General features: G+C 41.8%; 1 protein-coding gene across 1 annotated transcript; it reads right to left on the minus strand.

Annotated features, from left to right (window-relative positions):
- Nucleotides 1–10,521: 10,521 nt before the first annotated feature.
- Nucleotides 10,522–21,188, minus strand: LOC117957712 (thyroid hormone receptor alpha-like). Its single transcript, XM_034893718.1, has 4 exons — nt 20,903–21,188; nt 14,277–14,423; nt 12,455–12,713; nt 10,522–11,275 (listed from the first exon to the last, which is right to left on the minus strand). The coding sequence occupies exons 1-4, from the start codon at nt 21,170–21,172 to the stop codon at nt 11,025–11,027; spliced, it is 927 nt and encodes a 308-aa protein (XP_034749609.1). The 5' UTR covers nt 21,173–21,188; the 3' UTR covers nt 10,522–11,024.
- Between the last annotated feature and the right edge of the window lie 364 nt (nt 21,189–21,552).

The following is a 21,552-nucleotide window of genomic DNA, read 5'->3' on the forward strand; positions in this document are numbered from 1 at the left end:
GAACTCTTGTTTGGTGCATAAGCACAAACAACAGTCAGAGTTTTCCCCCCCATCACCCGCAGGCGTAGGGAGGCGACCGTCTCGTCCACCGGGGTAAACTCCAAAGCAGCCCGGCGCCTCACACCCTGGGCAACTCCGGAGTAGGACAGAGTCCAACCCCTATCCAGGAGTATGGTTCCAGAACCGAGACTGTGCGTAGAGGTAAGCCCCACAAGATCTAACTGGTAGAGCTCCACCTCCCGCACAAGTTCCGGCTCCTTCCCCCACAGAGAGGTGACGTTCCACGTCCCCAGAGCCAGCGTCTGCCGCCCGGGTCTGGTCTGTCGAGGCCCCTGACCTTCGCCGCCACCCATATGGCAGCGCACCCGACCCCAGTGGTTCCTTCCACAGGTGGTGAGCCCATGGGATGGAGATAGGGGTTCCACGTAGCTTCTTCGGGCTGTGCCCGACCGGGCTCCGTGGCAAACCCGGCCACCAGGTGCTCGCTGACGAGCCCGCCGTCTGGGCCTGGCTCCAGACGGGGGCCCCGGGCCTCCTCCGGGCAGGGTCACTCCCTCTCTACCTCGGTCTTTCATGGGGTTTTTGAACCATTCTTTGTCTGGCCCCTCACCTGAGACCACTTTGCCATGGGAGACCCTTCTACACACAGCCCTCAGGTTCATAGGGACACACAAACCTCTCCACCACGATAAGATGATGGTTCCCCGGAGAGGCCGCTATGACAGTCCTAAAGAAAACCAAAAAAGTAAAACTGTACTTGAAATGTATTGTTCTGTGAGGTTAGCGATAGGTAGAAGTTAGCGTCTTTAGAGGAAATGACACCCTTTTATGAAACTTTGGCCCATTGATCCACTTTACCCAGTATGAGAGTGGGATCAGCCATCAGACTAAGCAATGCACCGCAAATTATTTGGTTCTCACCAAGATAGAAAAAACAACAACTTAGATTTAGAAGTGTTAGATAATTTTTCTTGTCTTAAGAGTTAATTTCTTATTTTAAGTGTTCAACTTTACACTATAATCTTAAATAAAGCCAGCTTGTCAGGTGAAAATTTCTTGGACAGATAATTTCACCTCTGAGTACCTTTTCCCACAGACTTAGGGTCTTTTTCATGTTTTTAGATAGCCCTTTTTGCAGTGTGTGCATTCTAAGGGTTTGAAGAAAACAATATGTAGAATCGTCATGTGAACATGAACATGACAAAGCACTGTGGCTGGTTCTTCATCGGCAGGTTTGTTTGTACATGTACTTAAATGTGGGATCAAATACAACAAAACATATTTCAAGGCTAAAAAACAAAGGGAGTACTAGGGTATGTTTCCAGTGCCTCAGCCTTTCACAGGCACCAGTGTTGGAGGCTGACAAAAAAGGCGGAAAAGCCCAAAGGCAGGCTTCAAAACTTGCGGAGATGTTTAGAAGTCCATCCATCCATCCATCTTCGTCCACTTATCTGGTCTCGGGTCACGGTGGCAGCAGCTCCAGTAGGGGACCCCAAACTTCCCCTTCCCGAGCCGAATTAACCAACTCCGACTGGGGGATCCCGAGGCATTCCCAGGCCAGGTTAGAGATATAATCCCTCCACCTAGTCCTGGGGAGGAGGCCTCGTGGAAGCCCTCCCAGCTGTTAAGAAGTCATTTCTGAAAAATCTAATTTGTGTTCCTAAAAGGTTATACTTGGAATAACGGAAGTCCTATGATATGATAACATAACGTATATTAAAGTGCTAGCATACACATTGCAGAGCTAGCTCTGGTGCCAAAACTCTCATCAGATAATGGAATGTGACCAATGGGCCTAATCCTAATTTATTTTGTAGTGTTTTTATGAATGTATAACACATTTCAGATTGTAACACCAGAATAAGGCATCTAGAAAGTTCAAATTATATTTCACAAAACAGATAGACAGACATTCACTTACCCAAAAAGTCAGATGCAAATTAATACCCACATAATAAAAAAATCAGAGAGAGGAAAAAATAATTTAAACATTTTCTCTCTATCCAAACAAAGTCACTTCATCTCTCGCTTTAGATCGCTCAGGCTCTTCAGTCCTCGCACTACAAGTCTTTCATAAACATACTATCTTAAATAAAAACGTCTTCTCAGTAGCTGGCAAACACATCCGCCCTTAGCACTAGCAAAACAATGAACACTTGTTGCACAACGAAGGCAACATTGACAACATCAAAAACGATGAGTGTGAAACTTTACATTGTGTCTTTAATTATACAATTTCAGTATTTTACATTCCACATGTGGACATATTCCTGCAGCATTCGGCGACCATCTCCACCAAAGGGTGCTTGAGTTGCATGAGTTGGGGCAGGTTTCTTTGGGTGTGTGTGTATGGGAAGGAAGGAGGAATTGCATAATAAGAGGACAGAATGGAATAAACACAGAAAGGGTACTGGGATCAGTAGTGAATTAGGGGTTAGGATTGGAAACTAGGGACTATAATGGGAACGTTTGGGTTGTAGGAGAATAAAAGTGAAAGGGCGGGAAAGGTTTGCAGGAGAGGATGTTGTTGATTAACAGATGTTTTCCCTGGGTACGTAATAAAATTAGCCGAAGTAGTTTATTCGTTGAAAAGAGTTGTATGACTGTTGAACTGCTTCTGAGTGGGTGTTATCGTTTTATAGTTTTGTGTTAAGCTGCAGCAGCAAAGCTTAGCATCAAGTTCATATTTTAGTTTTATTGTAAACAGAACATTCATCTCAACAAAACTTTAACCTCAGAGACAGTTTTATAAAGAGAGAGAGAGAGAGAGAGAGAGAGAGAGAGAGAGAGAGAGAGAGAGAGAGAGAGAGAGAGAGAGAGAGAGAACAATTCTGTGGTCTGTGCGGAAAGACAGCAACTTTTCGGTTTAATTTTGCAGCTTGGCTAGGAAATGTGGAAAGTGATACAGGTTGTAAATGGTTGTGGGTAGAAGGGATACAGCTACGGCTGGAAGTTACGCAAAATATTATATATGATATAATATAGATATTATTGCTGTCAACCAGGAAATGCGTGATCATTCCTTGGGATTGTTTTAACCAAACCCTAAACTTATACTTGTTTTGGTGCCTAAACTTAACTACCGCCATTAACCCATCAGATGCTAGATGCTAGCAGTTATGTCCAGGTTAAAAATGGCTGTTAGGTGAGGAGGATGGGGAAGATTGGTCTGTCTCTCTGCTATGCTGGTGCAACTGATCATGGCCGAAGGCAGTGTGCTCTGTGGTGCTGGTGTGGTAGGTTTTTTTAAGAGGACATGGGGGAGGATTTCTCCAGTGATCATTTGGCTGAGAGAGAGAGAGAGAGAGAGAGAGAGAGAGAGAGAGAGAGAGAGAGAGTGTCTCTCAGAGTAGCTGTGCGCCAAGTCAAATCTTCTCAAATCATTTCAATTCATCAAGCTTTGCGGACCAGACGTGATTTCACATCTGTACTCCCATAATAGAGTGGGGGGAAGAGGTGTATCTCTGCTTAAGGTACTTATTGGGCTATCTGAGGAGTGCAAAAGGTGGAGGGTTAGTTGGTGTTCACCCACAATTCAAAACGAGCATCATAATGCAAATATGACATCAAGTGCAAACTATGCGCACATATTATTTTGCATATAGACAGTTGGGGGAGAAACTGAGTTTGTATACATATATATATATATTTATATGTATACATATATATATATATATATATATATATATATATATGTACTTTAAATCTGTGTTAGTGAGCATTTGTCCTCTGCCAAGATGATCCATCCACCCCACAGGTGTGGCATATCAAGATGCTGATTAGACAGCATGATTGTTGCACAGCCTTAGGCCGGCCACAATAAAAGGCCACCCTAAAATGTGCAGTTTTACTGTACTGGGAACTGCAGTCAGGTCGAGAGAGAAAGAGGAATAAACCCTAACGCTAACCATAACACCAGATACTGACTGTTTTTTGGACCTCCCCAACACAGTAAAATTGCACATTTTATAGTGACAGTTTATTGTGGCCAGCCTAAGGCACACCTGTTCAATAATCACGCTTTTTAATCAGCATCTTGATATGTGAGAGGTGGATGAATTATCTCGGCAAAGGAGAAGTGCTCACTAACACAGATTTAGACAGAGTTGTGAACAATATTTGAGAGAAGCCACTTGTGTATATATAAAAAGTCGTAGAGCTTTGAGAAAAATGGGGGACTAAAACAAACGTGTTGCGTTTATAATTTTGTTTAGTGTAAATCACTTTAAATATAAGGTTCTGTATATTTGTATTTGCAACCTCTGTGAGGCACATTTTTTTACATGTCAGTTTAACTAAGCCACTTAGTATGACCTGGTTGGAGCATGGCTTTCATTCACAGTGATAGTGAGCAAAGTACGGTGCAAACACAGCAGTCCTGGTGACACACACGTGTGAGGTTGTATCTCTGTATTTTCAGTGCTTACGATTCTATTTTGAAAAACTTGCAACGTAGATGAGTAACAGTGAGAGTGGTGGTGCGCGAGGGCCAGGTCTAACAGTCCTTGTTGGTTTCAACAGGTAATAAAGAGATGAGATAAAGGACCGTGTGTGGTTTTTATGTGCGCGTGAGAGATTTCAATATTGATAAGGCTGCTAAAAACAGGTAGGAACAGGACAAGTTATCAGGGAAAGGGGTTTAGGGCTACTAAGAGATACAGACATTGTAGTTTTAGTGCAACACAAAATAAACTGATAGTTATTTGTAGTGCATGGCAATTTGGAATATGGTTGGTGGAGCTTGCTGCTTTTATTCCTCTCCAAGTCACCACCCACAACAGTCTGTTGGCTTGACCCAATCGAGCCAAAATGGCATCCACTGGACTCCAAACTTCCAGCTGTCTTCTGACAATTTCCTTTAAGTTCAATCGGCACACTGTGATGTCACTTGGATGTCACTAAATAAAAAAACAGAATCCAAAGTGAATCTTGGTCCCTCGTGGTGTGTGATAAAAATGAAACGAAGGGGAGAAAATGTCCACGGCCCATTTAAAAGATCTGCTGGACTGTCTCTGTTGGCAGAGCAGCACACGCAACAGGTTTATGTTGGCTACAATATACTGGGGCGGCTGTGGCTCAGTGGTAGAGCGGTTGCCTCCCAATCGGAAGGTTGGTGATTCGATCCCCGCCCCTGCAGTCATTGTCGAAGTATCCTTGGGCAAGACACTGAACCCCGAGTTGCCCCTGGTGCTGCGCATCGGAGTGTGAATGTGTGTGAATGTTTATCTAATGAGCAGGTGGCACCTTGTACGGCAGCCCCGGCCACAGTGTATGAATGTGTGTGAATGGTGAATGTTCCCTGTAGATGTACTGTAAAAGCGCTTTGAGCAGTTGTTAAGACTGGAAAAGCGCTATATAAATACAGCACATTTACTGTGTATATGTATATGTGTGTGCGTTCATGTCAGTAACTACGTTTCCATCCACTTGTCAGTCAAATCATCTAAAGTTTGGTAAAAAAAACTCATGCGAATAAAGCTGGTGAAAGTATGTTTCCATCCAACTGCTTTAAATCGAATAAAAACCTGTGCATAATGACGTCACGCGCTGTTTTTAGACATTTAAAGGTATTTCCACTCATTTTTGCACTGAATCGCACAACATTAAAGCAAACTTTTGCAAACAAAGTTTTTCTAGACATAATACATTGCGCTGTCTACCAACACATGATTAATATTGCACTAGTTGTAGTGCTTATGTGCCAGCTGATAGCGACATATCAAGCTATAATAAGAAAACAATGACAATATCAACACATTAATATGATGATGCAGTCGAGCTTACCTTTTATTGTCCCTCCGGTACTGCTGCAGACAACTCTTTTTTTGAGACATGTCTCCGTGTTTGAGCGCCTTCCATTTCATACGGAGGACGTCCCACAGCTTGTCCTAAACTTTGTCGGCCATTTCCTTCGCGAGTTCCTGATAAATTAAATTCAAAAAGTCTTTTGTCTCCTCGTTTGTCCACTTCCATCTGTCTTTGTTGACACCTGCCATGTGTGCAGACAGAGCGGAAATACTGGGTGGAAATTAACTAAAACTTTGTTTTGTAGGGGGTTGCAACCATAAAATGACCTAAAACTTAACTTCATAATTTATTCGGCAAATAAAGTTTCCATCAGCGTTTATCGCGTAAGCTACATTGCGAGTGTGTTGCAGGAAGAGGGGTTGCTGCACTGAGAGGATGACAGGTGAGGTAGAATTGGTTTCAAGCAGGTACAGGTAAGGGTTGGGTAGGGCCTACAGAGGTAAGTGATAACACCCCCTACTTAATAACATTCTCTCACACACACACACACACACACACACACACAAACAGACAGGAAGTGAAGTGTGGCTCAGTCGTTATTAAGGAGGAGAAAGAGATGAGGAACAGAACGACTGAGGTAATACATTAAAACACAACTGGGTGTAATATGTGTGTGTGTGTGTGTGTGTGTGTGTGTGTGTGTGTGTGAGAGAGTGGTAATGAAAACAAGAGGTATTTTTCCGAGAGGTATGCTAACTCTAGATTACTTGTCAGTGTTAATGAGTAAATACAGTCAATGACACTGTGCAATAAAAGAATAACAGTAGTGGGAACACTTCCTATGTGGCCTGTAGCTACATCACTTTACACACCCATTTGGCATGAAAAGTTATAAGGTGTTGATATTAATCTGTTGTCAATAGAGTCATTTTGATTAAATTGCTTAAGTTTAGCAGGTGAACTTTGCTATGCTAACCATCTTAGTTTAGCTTTTTACCATGTTTTGAAGGCATTTTGTCACAAACCACTGTATTGCAGAATCTGAAATTTTGACCTGATAAAAAAAGATTTACAATCCTCAGAGGATGCGCTCGACATAGCACAACACTGCCAACACGGGGTTACACTGGAGCGATGCATATATTTTTTTGATAGTCGACCCTTGATAACAGATCATTAATAGTTAACTGTCTCTGACATACTTTCTAATCGGTCAGCTGCAGATCAAGGTTATTATAGCATTGCATTTTTCATTAGTTTTTATATTTAAATTGTTTTGACTTTTTGTTTTCAAATTCAGTTTAGTTTTTATTAGTTTTTAAACTGGGTTTGCTAGTTTAGTTATTTAGTTTTAGTTTAGTTTTTATAAGTTTTAATCTTTTTTACAAAATGGGGTATTGTCAGGGGATTCAAAAAGGTCCGAAAAATATTGTGCAGCCTAACAGTAAAACGAAAATATCATATAATTCTGGAAATATGTATTCACAAAGTATTCAACAATAACAATGTACAAGACGCAGCAGTAAGTGCAGAATGTGTTTCAGGAGATAAACCTAAACAGCCAACAGACTAAAACAGACAGACATCAACAGGTGTTTTGAACTTTGGTTCTAGTAAAGGGGCACGGAGCATGGCAAAGAGGGCCTCTCCTCTCTAAGCGTAGCTCCCATGGCGCCATTCTAATGGCGGTTTTCCACTGCGTGGTATCTACTCGACTCGCCTTGGCTCTACTCGCTTTTTTTGGTTTTCCATTTCGAAAAAAAGTCCCTGGGACCTGCTACCAGGTACTTTTTTTAGTACTACCTCAGTCGAGGTTCCAAGCGAGCCGAGGCGAGCCCAAAAGGTGACGTGGAAACCTGCAGACTACTGGTTGGTCGGAGAGAATCGTCACCTATGACGTTAAGGCGTTTTTAGCAAACAATGAGTGTGGAGTGTGTTTCCAGAACAAACGGGACATTTAAAACAAATCTAGCCGGACACCGACAGATTATCCACTTTGTGCACTATTCTCACTTTTCAGTGGTTCGGGCTACTAGCGGTTTCATGTCGTTTCCAATATTGCACACTGTTACTTTAAAAAACAAGACAATATATATATATATATATATATATATATATATATATATATAACAAAAGTTTTTATTTAGCTTTTCAAGTAGCGCATCAAACCCTCCCAAACTTCCCGGTCTTCTTCCTCTGCACCCCGTGACAGTGTCCCCCCGGCTCTGCTGGCCCAGATGCATCCCAGTCGTTGTCATAGCTTAAGCCTGTCCGTGACTCTCATAAAGATTATACGGCGGCGGTTTTGCAAAGCGTGAATGCTCTGAAACACAAACAGTACACAGCAAACATATTTTGGTGTGTAATCATGGTTGCTAAAGTTCATGTACTTTATATAGCGTATAGTAAATACTGACTGCAACGCTGAACACATGCAAATGTTAGCTAACGTTACCAGGAAACTTAACTTACCCTTTTGTGTTGGCGAACAACCGTCATGTCGACGTCTGAACTCCGTCGGTATTCCCAAACTCCTGTTTTCTTTAGCGGTGATTTTCGTTGCTTCCTTCAGCTTCTTTTGAAACAAAACATTTCTTCTGCCTGCGGCAGGTAGCCAACGTGCTGTTGTGAGCCGCGCTGAAAATTACGTCATCACGCGTTGCTATAGTGACCGGCCACGCCGAGGCTTTACTCAATCTGCAATGGAAAACGGAAGCATAATGGTGAGCCAAGGCGAGCTGTTATCAGCAGTGGAAAAACGCCATAATTCTACAAAGTCATCACCTGATGAGACCGTTAGCATCTCATTGACTGCCATTCATTTTGGCGCCAATTTGACAGTAAATAACTTATTGTCAAATGTGAAACGTATAAAAACTCTATTTGTAGATTGTTTATTTCTAAAGAAACACGACAATGTATAAAAGGCTCCATTAAATTGTACCTCGCGTTATGGCTCCGTAGCAGACGTTTTTGTAAAAATAGGCTAACGATTGCGTCATAACCACGCAACTTACCGTCGCATAGTCAACAAATCACCGTATTACCAGGAGAAGCTTGCAGACAATTTAAACTCAAATCAGCTGTTTAGGTTTAATTACTTACGTTAACTAGCATATTAGTAAGCGGTAATTAGCCTGTGGCTATTTTATCTCCTATCATATACTCACGCTCTCCGTCTCTGCTGATTGGGAATGATTTGGATTTCTCATGGCACAGCTACCAGAAGACTTACAACTTTAATACAGGTTGCCCACATATCATCTACGTTGTAAAGCTCAGCTGGAGGCTGGGCAGTAACGCCTAGCCATCAACGAAAAAGTGCTTCTATTTTCCTTCACTGGTTTCCGTTCAGAACAACAGGATCTGTTGGTTCACTTCTTTAACGGTCTAAGAGCATGGCACGGAGAGGACTATGTTGTGTTCAATTTGACATGGAATGTCGGATTTCTGGGTTTCCAGTTAGAAACTATACATGTCTACGGGAAATGTTATTACGTTATTTGCTCCTTTAAAGACATTGACAAAGATGAAAACTAATAAGACTTACTTGATAATTTTGTTTTAGTTAGCTTTGCAAACCGTCAGTTAAGTTTTAGTTTAGTTATTGTACTTTTGTAATGCCTTGTTTTTAGTTATATTTCAGTTGACAATGTTTTTTCCTACCTGGTTTTTGTTATATTTTTCATTTTGGTTAACAATTATAATCTTGCTGCAGACATGTAACTTTCCGGTTGTACAGCCACTATGTTCTCGTGTACATATGCAGCCACTTATCTGGAACAGCTTGCGTGCAACGTTTGCACTAACAAGTTAACAAGCAGTTAAGAAATAGATCACCTAGACTTTTTTTCTTTCATTATGCAAAAACCTTTTTTTATTACCTTTTTTTTGTTTTGAAAATGTTTTTAACTGTTTAAGTCAGTGCTTCTCGACCTTTTCAAGTCGTGACCCACTAGAATAATGAGGTTGTGTTTGCGACCCTCCCCTGCACCCCCTCGACGACAAGAAAACGAGCTGCAAACCGTAAGCAGTTGTTTCTAGGGGTCTGCCCCTGCTGATTGTAACCAAATAATGATTTTCTTTAATGACAGTTAGCAGCTACCACCTAGTCTTGCCCAATGTGCTGGATTAATGATGCGTTTGTGAGTGTTTCTCTCCCCCTGACCTGACAGCACCCTGTGTCCCAGGCCCTCCTGATTTACAAAGTTATCTCTTGATATAACACAAGAAATGTACCAAACTTCAGAGATTAATGTAAAAATTATTCCCCAGTCTAAAATCTTTCTTTTTGTTACTCCCCAACCACCTGGCGACCCCCATAAATAATCTTGTGACCCCCTTGGCACTCCTGACCCCCAGGTTGAGAACCACTGGTTTAACTAATAGTATTAATCGGTAAAAGATTCTTATTGTCGGTCAACAGTTAATATCACAAATTTGTGTCACGCAGGTTTGTATACATTATACGCTGTAGATAGGGGCTTCATACCAAGTGTTCCCACTGTAACTTCTGGCATAGAGGTGCATGAAGTGCATGTTCTCTCAATATACTACCACCACCCACTCAATAATGTGGAAAAACATTTTACAACATATGAGGTAAGAGCGTGCTTTTTGGGGGGGAGGTAGGTTGGCAAACACTCACAGGGCTTGCGGCGATGCGTGGGAGATGGAAGTGGGAGGGGGGTTGTCTTAGGAGCTAAAGTTCAGGTCCCAAAACAACAAAAAAACAACACTATTTTGAGGTTTGAGGTGGGTGTTAGAAACACCCACCTCTTGTTTATGTTTATAGAAACATTAACAAGCCCCTCCGTTTGCTATTGTTTAGGCATAGAGCACAGCTGAGGTGCCAGAGGAGTTAAGGGATGAGATTTGTGTTTGCATATGTTTTCCCTGTGCGTTCACACAACCCAGTCTCACGGCAATTCGTGAAATAGTCACATTATTTAATCTACGGAATCGTGTACAATGACTAATGTTTTTTGTGTCAGTGAGGACGATTTAAAAAGTAATATATATTAATATTACCCATATTTAAATGGGAAGCATGTTTTGTGGTCACAACACGACTACAGTAGAATGTACTATTAAATGCCATGTAAGGAGGTTGGTTGAGGGGTGGTGAATGGGTCAAACAACACAGGACTTTCAACCAAGAGACCGGGGATCATGTCCCAGCACTGTGGCGTGTCCTTTCACTGTTCTTGTTCCCTGGCATGTAGCATGTCATTTCATCAGTGTGTGGTGTGTTGTTTCCCGTAACGTTCTTCGAGTCACACTTCCTGATCCTCAAAGACCTCCAGGAAGAGTGGGGGAAAGAGTTCGTTGGGACACTCCACCTTCATATGGAGGAAGCGGCTAGCGTGGCAAGCTCCGATCATGCGCAGGTCCGTCACCTTCATCAGCAGTTTGGGCCAGAAGTGGGGAATGTTGTGCTTGCGGTAGTTGATGTAGTGCTCGAATGCCAACAGGTAGGCCTCTTGGCACTGCTCTATCTTTTCCATACTGGTCAGCCCTGACCGGTCTGGAGCAAGAAAAAAGAGAGGAAGAGATACATTTTATGCAACATTTCAACCTCATTTTGAAGCAGATAGGGATTTCAGCTCCTGTCTACACCGAGTTATCCGCCTGCTCCTAGATTTTGTGCCCAACAGGTTTAAACAGGGAACTTTAAACATGTTTTTAGCCTCTAAACACGTTTGAAATCGCTTTACAAGTGCCTAGCCATGTGCAGTTATTCTTTACACGTGAACACAGCGAATTTGACTGCAGTAGATGTGACAGAAAAGCATAAATGTTGTGTTAATTCAGCCAGTGCACATACCTCTTCATCCATAGCTCTTCATTTGGTTGTTGCAATTTGGAAAGGCACAAACTCGAACCATATTATTTTTATATTACTTCTTATCTAACTCCAAGCTCTGTTTGTCAGCTCTGAAAGCTACTCTCTGCTTTCGCAGAAAATCTCCACCGTTGCTTCGGTACCTATACAAATGCTCAATAGCTCTTGAACTCTTGTAACTCTGCTGGTTCCGCTGTGGTGTCAGGTTACAGCCTGATACTACATAGTCATTAGTATGGACATAACCACGGCAAATTGTTTATTTTGTGGAAAAAATACATTTTGGAATATTGGATTGTATGAGTTCTACAATTGACTAGTGTGGACTTCCCTGGAAAACTGGAAATAAACAAGAGGTACAGGGAGCTTGAAAGTTTGGGCCCCCCAGGTAAAAAATTGTTTTAATGTGCATAAAGAAGCCAAGAAAAGATAGAAAAATCTCCAAAAGGCATCAAATGACAGATAAGACATTTGTGTAATATGTCACAAAAAGTTACACTTTCAAAAAAACAGAAAACAAAAAAATGGCGTCTGCAAAAGTTTGGGGCACCCTGCAGAGTTTCTAGCATGGAAAGCTGAGACCTGACAGTAGATTGTTCTCAATCATCGTCTGGAAAGACTATGTGGTGTCAATCTTAAGGTTTTAAATGCCCAGACTCATCTGACCTTGCCCCAACCATAAGCACCATGGCTTCTTCTAAGCAGTTCTAGAAAACTGAAACTGAAAATAGCAGGAGAAGGCCATAACAAGATAGGAAAGCGTTCTCAGATGCCAATATCCTCTGTTTGGAATTTAATTAAGAAATGGCAGTCATCAGGAACAGTGGAATGAGAACCATATGCCAATTATTTATTCCTCACCTGAGCTCATGAGCAGCACGGCCTGCATCAGAGCCACCTCCGAGTCATCCAGGTTAAACTGAGCCAGGCTCTTGCCCAAATCAAAGATGGCGTCTGACACCACTCCCAATCCGCCGTTCTTCAGCTGCTCACGTTTCACGGCCATCTCGCCGCTGAGTGTCAGCGTCTCGCTGTCCGGATCGTAGCGCACAGCGGCCCGCAACGACATGATCTCCATGCAGCAGCCTTTGAGCAGGATGATCTGGTCTTCACAAAGCAGCTGGGAAACACAAGAACATACCAGGTAAAAATGGCATAGACATAATTTCAATCTAAAAGGCCACTACTAATTGAAAACACTTCTCTGTTATTTGTTGTTACACAAAACAACTTAGAGACCAAAACAAAGCAAAAGAAGAGTGTATATTGGATTCAGACAGCCAGAAACATGACTCCAAATGAATGCAAAAGCTGCAGTTCTATTGTTGCTGGATGTGTAAATAGGCAATTCTTTACTAACCCGGTTCACTTAATACTCTGTATGAAGGGTCAATGTTAACTTTTACAGCTTGCTGTACCTTGTAGAGAAAAGAGTATTTTCTATTTTCTAAACAAATCCCCTGTCACACTTTATGTAACCACCCCTACATTATACATGATGACTGCCCTCAGTAAGGTGAACATACACAAACACACACACACACACACACACACACACACACACACACACACACACACACACACACACACTTCTGTAGAGAGCAGAACAATATCAGTGCGCGATGAGTCATCACATCCTCCAGGGAGAGATTTGAGCAATAAAGTGCTTTCAAAAATGACCACAAAGGAACAAGTGATGTTTTTTTTCTTCTTTTTTTACTTTTTGCTGTCTTTGATACAGATTAATTTTTAATGACTACCCTGTTGAAGGCTCCTAACATGCACTACACTGCTACACACTTTGTGCTCTAAGGTTGTGGGTAAAGTTGCATGTTCCAGCATCCTTACCATGTAGAATACATTGACACACAGAAACAGCACGTTCTTGGATTGCAGTGTAGAGTTAGTCTCACATTACCAGACCTTCCTACACAGCGCTGCAAAGGAGGGTTTGGCTAGTCCACCAAGCATTTTGAGATGGGAGAGAAACGTGCTCTGGTTTGTTGGCATTTTTTTTAACCAATCACAAACGTCTTGGGCGTTGCTAAGCACCAGACGCAATAAAGGTGTACATTCAAAGGTTGTTCTAGTTGTGCAACAGAAAACTCAGATTGGACAGATAGTCTAGCTAGCTGTCTGGATTTACCCTGCAGGGATCTGAGGAGCAGTTAACAAATTCCTCATAAATCTACTGGAATTTAGAATGCCAACATACCTGAACAATGCCAAAGGTTTGGGTGGGGCTACTGAAGTATAAACTTTATCAAATCCGAAAACATACTCTTTAGCGTGACTCTATAGTAACGCTAAAGTAAAATCCAGGACAGACAAAAGCCGTCTCCATGCGTTTGGGGAATACTATAATAATAAGAAAATGTCAATGGAGCAACTGAACAGGGAAAGTAGGTAGTCACTGTGGATGTGCTTTTAATTAACTTGGTATTGGCTTTAAAACTTAACATGTAATCCCAGAAGAGATATTTAATTAGAGAGATACACGAGAGACTTAAATGTCATCCATCTGTACACAGGACAGTACATAGAGGAACAAAATTGTGTTTCCCTGGATCCTGGTGGAAAACAAATAAGGTGCAAGAACAGGTCCAGGTAAGGATGTGCCCCTTGGCCTGGAATTAACACTAGGTTACTTGAAAGCAGCAACCCAGTTAGTTGCTGAACCTACCTCTGAAAACATGGGTAATTTCTTGGCAAAATCGACAACGCGCGTGATGGCAGGGGTCATGATCTTGGTAAACTCGCCGAAGGCTTCCAGGTCCACCTTATCTCCTTCGGAAGTAGGCAACATCGGACTCTGGCCGATGTCATCCGACTGGAAACGAGACATCACGCGGTTAACACAATCCTTCATGGAACATTTAAATGGATAACAGATTTAAGCAAGTTTGCTAAATGATGAATTAACTTTTAAATTCACCATTGAGTTTAGAATTTATTTACATTTGGTTAACACTACGTTCTTACTTATTTTACAGTCTTTGACACTGAACTTTGAAGGCTGAACTGAAACACTGACTATTAGAAGAAAAGCCTGACAGTTGATAATGTTTGCAGGCTGTTGCCATATGGAGACTCAGTCTGGGACTAATTTAAATACCACTGGTGTATAAAAGACAGTAGAACAGAAAATCTTAGTCAACTAATGTTTTTTTTGGGGGGGCTTTTTGGACTTTAATGGATAGAACAGCTAAGGACAGTAAAGGGGGGACGACATGCAACCATTGGCTGCTGCGGTAAGGACTGAGCCTTAGTACTGTACATGGGGTGCTCGCTCAACCAGGTGAGCTACCAGGGCGCCGCAACACTCATGTCTTTGTCAACTAATCAATTAGTTGATTTAATCGACCGATCTGTGTGCTTTGAGTGGTCGTTAAGACAAAAAAAAAACAGGATGGTGTAGGTCAGGACAATTTAAACTCTTAATTTTGGTATTTAGAGCCAGTTGTTAACTGCACACCAGTCTGTTAACCTCTGGACCTCTTGCCTGTATGCAGTCTTGTCTCCCCTGCTGATCAGACCAACGACTGTTGTGTCATCAGCAAATTTGATGATAAAATAGGTGTTATGGGAGGGTGTTAGGCCTTAATACTATTGTGTTTAAGCATCGGCATTGCGATGCGCGCATGTGTGATGGTCATATCGCGTGACGTTGAGATGTTGATGCATACATGTTTTTGCTGCTTGATAGAAAAGTAAACTTCCACAGTTGTCCTTTTACATGATTATTGCCGGCCGACCCCCCCTTTAAGACAGGTAGCCACGTGGGCAACGTGTGTATGTGACGTTAGTCTGACGGGGTTTGTTATGGGAAGTGAGGCTCTCTGTGTGTAGAAAAGTACCAAATGCAGCATCTGCCGCTGACACAGTGATGCACATAGTTTTGATGGGTGGTCAGTGAAGCTACAGCAGTCAGTGTTTTATGTTTGCTGCAAATACAACTAAATCACCTGATTAATGCAACATAATTACAACGTCTCCCGGCCATTTCCCCCCGCAGAAAGCTGCTACCAGCCAGGCTAAAGCTAAAACTAACAAGCTGGTCCTGCTAGTCGACCACAACCTGAAATTTAGAGGAAGCAACATGCAGTCACTGTCATTCAAGTTGGCGTGCGTATTTCTACCTAATTTCCCTCTCCAAAATCACTTCAAAAGAGTAACGTTAGTTACAGCGCTTACTTGCTTTGGTAAAGCCTTAAAGTTTAACAAAGACTGGTTCACATTAGAAAAGATCCTTTTTCCTTTTCTTCTTTTGTGTAGATGCACTCCCCTACAAAATCACCGCAGTAGAAGAGAATGATTTATTATTTCCAAACAGAGCTATTTATTTAATCTTTTAAAAATTACTTTTTCTTTTTTATATCGCAGGGAAAACAAATCGTAATGTATGATTTTTCCAATATTGTGCAGCCCTAGTGGGTGTGTAGTCATGGGTGTATAAAGAGTAGAGGAAGGAACTCAAGACAGTCTTGTGGAACACCTGTGCTGAGAGACAGGTAAGAGGAGAGGTGGGCACCCATCTTGACTGACTGGTTGGTTTGTTAAAAAGTCCCTTATCCCAAGGCAAATGTTGTAATCTAGGCCTAGATTGGCCATTCTTTGAACTAGTGTGCTTGGGAGGATGGTACTGAATGCAGAGCTGTAGTCCACAAATAACAGCCTTGCATATGTTCATCTCACAGCTCCGGCAGAGCTTTTCGTACATCCCTGTAGAGGCAGGGGGCATTAAAGCTGCGTGGACAATGTTCAAAGTTTCCAATGCTAAAGCTGCGGTGAAGAGCTGTGGTCTTAGGTAACCCACAAACACCCTGGTGGACACTGGTGGTTAGGGAAGCCATCCAACTGAACGAGTCTTTCTGGGATATGCTATCCCAGAGGGATTCAGAGGCAGTTGCAAGGTACCAAAGGTGATAGGGCGGTGGATGGAGCACCTTGAGGAACTCCTAAATGCAGCTAAAACGCCCTCTACGGTAGAGGCCGAGCTGGAGGATCATGAAGGATTGTCGTCAATTTCCCCGGTGGAAGTCGCTGAGTTAGTTAAACAACTCCATAGTGGCAAAGCCCCAGGGATTGATGAGATCCAACCAGAAATGCTGAAAGCTCTGGGTGTGGAGGGGATGTCTTGGTTGACAGGCCTCTTCAACATGTGTGGAGGTCTGGGTCGGTGCTTAAGGAGTGGCGGACCGGGTTGGTGTTTTAGAATACTTTGGGCCATAATTAGGGCTGCATGATTATGGCCAAAATGATAATCACGATTATTTTGATCAATACTGTGATCACGATTAATTATCACAATAATTTGTTGATTTTAACCAAACAACTTTGGTTGTCACATAGACAATTTTTAACTGCATTCACATCCATATTATACTACATTCTTCTTATGTTGAAGTTGTATGTTGTATACGCATACAGCTGCAACACATGTAAATGAAAATTAGCAATCTGAAATAAATAGCATAGGCCATTTATATATAAATATATATATATTTTAAATTTATCTCTGAGAAAGCTCCTTCACTTGTTTTCAACAATAACTGATTAAAAGAGCTAGACAGAGAGAGGGAGTGCGATGGACGTACTCACAGAGCGACAGCTGACTCAATATGAATGAGTCCAGCACGGGTTGAACGGCGGGTCAGCGCAGTAACACATGTTGTGTGTATGAAATGTCTGTATCGTCACTGCGCTGCATTTTTATGAACTATGATATTCTGGCCATTGGTCACATTTCTTGCCCAGGTTCAGCAGGCTCCGTCTCACACACTGTTACTCTACAAACTGAAGTTAGTTGCAATTAAATAAACTCTTCTGTGTTTTTTGCCTTGGCGTCCGCAATAGCAGAGTTACCAGCAGAAACATTGGTACAAATAAAGGTTTGCCCCTCATACTTAACAATATACAGCTGTGTTAATAACAATTAATACTTTAGACAAATGTCAGCAGTGTGGACCGGCGGCTGCTGTGTGGCCGGGCGCGGAGAGAGTAGAGAAGAGATCCAACACGGGCACGGCTTTACAGAAGAAATGGGTCATGTAATGCAAAATTAAACCATATCGAAATAAACAACATTGTTGCAGGTGTAAGGACATTAGGTGCCTGGACCTGGAGGAAAATTATTACTCACACCCTAGAGCCCTGTGAGCTAACAGACACTACCTAGCACTGGTCACTGCTGTTGTCTGAAAAACAACACAGACGGGACATTATGTTGCGTTTACTAGTAAATTGCTAAACCTTAAGACCCACGTATGAGCAACTGCTATCTTTCGAATTTTCCTCACGTTACTCTGTCCTCTGTGACTGTCTACATCTAGAAACTAAGCTGCATGGTGGAGGGAACAACTCTGACTGTCTCATAATCCGACAGTGGTTTACGGAGCGGTAGATTGGCTTTTCAAAAAACCCTGAGCGTTCTTTGAAATTACGCAATTAAAAAATGTCTTGATCATGCAAAATTCGATTAATTTTGCAATTTTGCAATTTTGCAGCTCTATCCATTCCCTCCTTCATTTGTGGTGCTCAATGAGAGAGAATATCAAAAAAGTCACGTAACTGGGTCAAAGTTCATCACTGAGAGCAAGATTGGATGACATACTGATTTAATTTGATTTAACTTTAGTTACGATTGGCGTATTGTTATAATAATGCAACCACCGCAGCAAAAAAAAGAAAAAAGAGAGGCAGCTAAGACGGGCAGCTAAGACAATCAGCATTCTGGATCACCTGGAGAGTCTTAAAGGACTTATTTGAACATCCTGCTAAAAAAGAATTACAGTAGTCCAGCCTAGAAGCAACAAATTCATGCACTAGTTTTTCAGCATTGTAATGAAACAGGATGTTCCTAATTTTGGCAATGTTACGTTAAATGTTGGTTAAAATAATAATATTAATATCTGAATACATCATCAGAAGAGTCCGGTACAGCTTGACTCTGGAGAACAAACTGAGCTCAGCTCTCAAATTCAAGTTTATGTTCTGCTTGTTCAACAGTTGTTTGATAAATTGCTCCTAAACACATTTACAGAGGATTTTCAATATTTTATTTAGTCTCAATTTTTGTCATTTTGGTGCTGGGCATTTTCCTTGCTGGCTAAAACCTCTTTGGTCAGGGGGAAGATAATTTGCAGCCCAGTCTCATGGCAGTTTGTGAAATGGTGATTAATCTATTTAATAATAATAATATTGATTCTTTTACAGGGACACTGTCAAGTCTCTTCTGATTTTTGTTCAGATTCCCCACTTGAAAGGAATTTGATGCATCCACCCCGGAACAAACAACTAGATTTCACTCAATGACCACAAACTTTTGTCCTACTTTTATTTGGGCGCACTTCAGCAGTTCAATTTGAGTGATTGCCTCAGCCAAAGAAGGCATTTTGTAGGTCCTTACGCTGCTGAACAGTTTTTTTTCTCATCTAGCAGTAGCAGTAGTAATAGCAGTAGCAGCTGCAGGAGCAGGTCAAAAACCTTTACCACAAAAAAAGAAAATACACCTTTTTAATCACATTATTTAAGCATTTCTTAAACCCATTCTAACATTTTTATAATAATTTTTACACATATATAAAAGTAGTAATAAAACATTTCAACATACTTATTAACATATTTAAAGTGCAATTATAGAAACGAACACAATACATATAATTCAAAAGCATTTTTATTAACCATTAGCCTTTCCTCTCACCATGTTTGCTTCAAACCCCGATGCAGTATGCACTTTTAATAGTTTCCAAACACTACCTCTCCATTGTTTAGTTAACAATGGTTTACAATAGTCACAATAATAATCATATCTTAAACCGACAGTATTAAACATTGGTTTTAGACTGGACAGTGATTTTAAACTGGACAGCCAAATCAATGCCACGGTCAAATTACGTTTTTTTCATCTAAGGAAGCTGGTAAAGGTGAAACCTTTTATTTCCAGGCAGCAGTTAGAAACCTTAATCCATGCCTTCATTTCTTTACGGCTGGATTACTGTAATTCCCTTTATTTTCGACTCAGTAAATCCCTACTCGCACGTTTGCAGCTAGTCCAGAATGCTGCTGCACGGGTTTTGACTGGAACCCGGAAGAGAGAACACATCACTCCCGTCCTGGCTTCACTTCACTGGCTGCCTGTGCATTTTAGAGTCCATTTTAAAATCCTCTTGTTTACTTTTAAAGCTTTAAACGGTCTCGCCCCGTCTTATTTAACTCAGCTACTCAACCGCTACACTCCCTCCCGGTCACTCCGGTCGGCTGACCAGTTGCTCCTGGTCGTCCCCGGATCCAAGCAGAAGCTTAGAGGGAACAGGGCCTTTTCTGTTTGCTCCTAAGTTATGGAATGCCCTGCCCCCCAGTTTATTATTTTTATGATATTGTGACTGCTATGTTTGCTGCCTTCATGTACAGCACTTCGTTCAGCTACTGCTGATGTGAAAGCGCTCTATAAATAAAGTGATGATGATGATAGTTGAAACACATTTGCAATCAAATGGTAAGCTGACAAGCATTTCAGGCATTAAAGGGTTAAGTGATGTTAGAGTCTCTGTATCGCTGCCGACCATGTGTCTCTCCTTTTTTCACGTTCTTCTTCTCCTAACCACAACCGTCCCGTTGTTGTCGCTGTCTCTTGTGTGTGACGGTTCTCTTCCCTGTTGTTCTTTTCCTAACCACAACCATCCTGTTGCTGTAGCACGTGCAGTGTGTGGGCACTTCCTTTCCCTATTGTTGCATCCCCCAGAGAACGCGGATCTTGTCCTGGCGGCTGTTGTTGTAACCATCTACCGCGTGGGGCGTTGCATTTCCCTGTTGTTGCGTACCCCAGAGCAGCCCAGTGTCATGGCCGTTGTCGCCAGCATGTGGCGTTTCATTTCCCTGTTGAGACCGCGGCTCATGCCCTGGCGGCCGCTGTTGTCCCACATTTCAGTTCCCATTTTGTGGCGACCCCCACAAAATCAACAAGAAAATTGTGTCCCCGTTGACGAATTAATAGATCAAAATAAAGGGATCATTTCACAAACTGGCATGAGACCAGGTATATATATATAAATATATTTATTTTGTCTCATACTGGAATTTGATATATTATTAAATTCCAGTATGAGACAAAAGAAATATATTTGTTTGTAAGAAGATCACAAAGGATACAGACCAGCATGATGTTAAACCTTTCTTCAAAAAATACTAATTCTAAACTAATACCATGAACCAAACATATCCCACCTACTGACTTTGTCAAACATTTCTATTAATCTTTACGCAACAGTGCTGTGCCAGGAGGTTGTTGGCTCCAAACTAAAAGCTTACCAGGAACTTGCGCTTCTGTTTCCAGCAAGTGCACTGGGCATTAGTTAGCCGGTGGGCCTCTGTAACCATCCTGATCAGCTCCCACTCTGCCGTGTTTGGCTCCATTCTTGTCTGCGATGTCCGCACCATCTCCTCTCTCCTTCTTTTCTGTCGATTCACCTCGATCAGACGCCGCTTGGCCACGCGCTTCGAGTCGTCCAACACCACTGATTGGCGGGAACGGGGGAAGAGAACATTGAGGCAAGTTAATGCAGTGAGGCAAAATGACATGGCTAACAGTCATTTATGCACTGTGACTGGATGAATCATACAGGATTTTTGGACTCTGCTATCAGAGTACTTGAATGGTCTTACTAGGGTTTTTGCAGGTTTTACCAAGTCAAATTTACTAAATTTACTATTTAGGACCATATTAAATAAAAATGTAAGACCAAAGTATCGCTAAACTTGCACTACCCCATACCTAATGAATGACATCTGTTTTATGCCTGTTGTACAATAACATGAAAGGTGATTGGCTGCAATATACAGTAACTTGCATGTTGGGCTTATTTATAGTCATAACACAGCAAATTAAATTTTTCTATTCTAAAGTGCTGCGGGAGCATTTCAATGAGCATTAAGAACACACATAGGAAAATTAAATCCTG

The sequence above is a fragment of the Etheostoma cragini genome, chromosome 15 (assembly GCF_013103735.1).
Source record: "Etheostoma cragini isolate CJK2018 chromosome 15, CSU_Ecrag_1.0, whole genome shotgun sequence".
NCBI lineage: Eukaryota > Metazoa > Chordata > Actinopteri > Perciformes > Percidae > Etheostoma > Etheostoma cragini.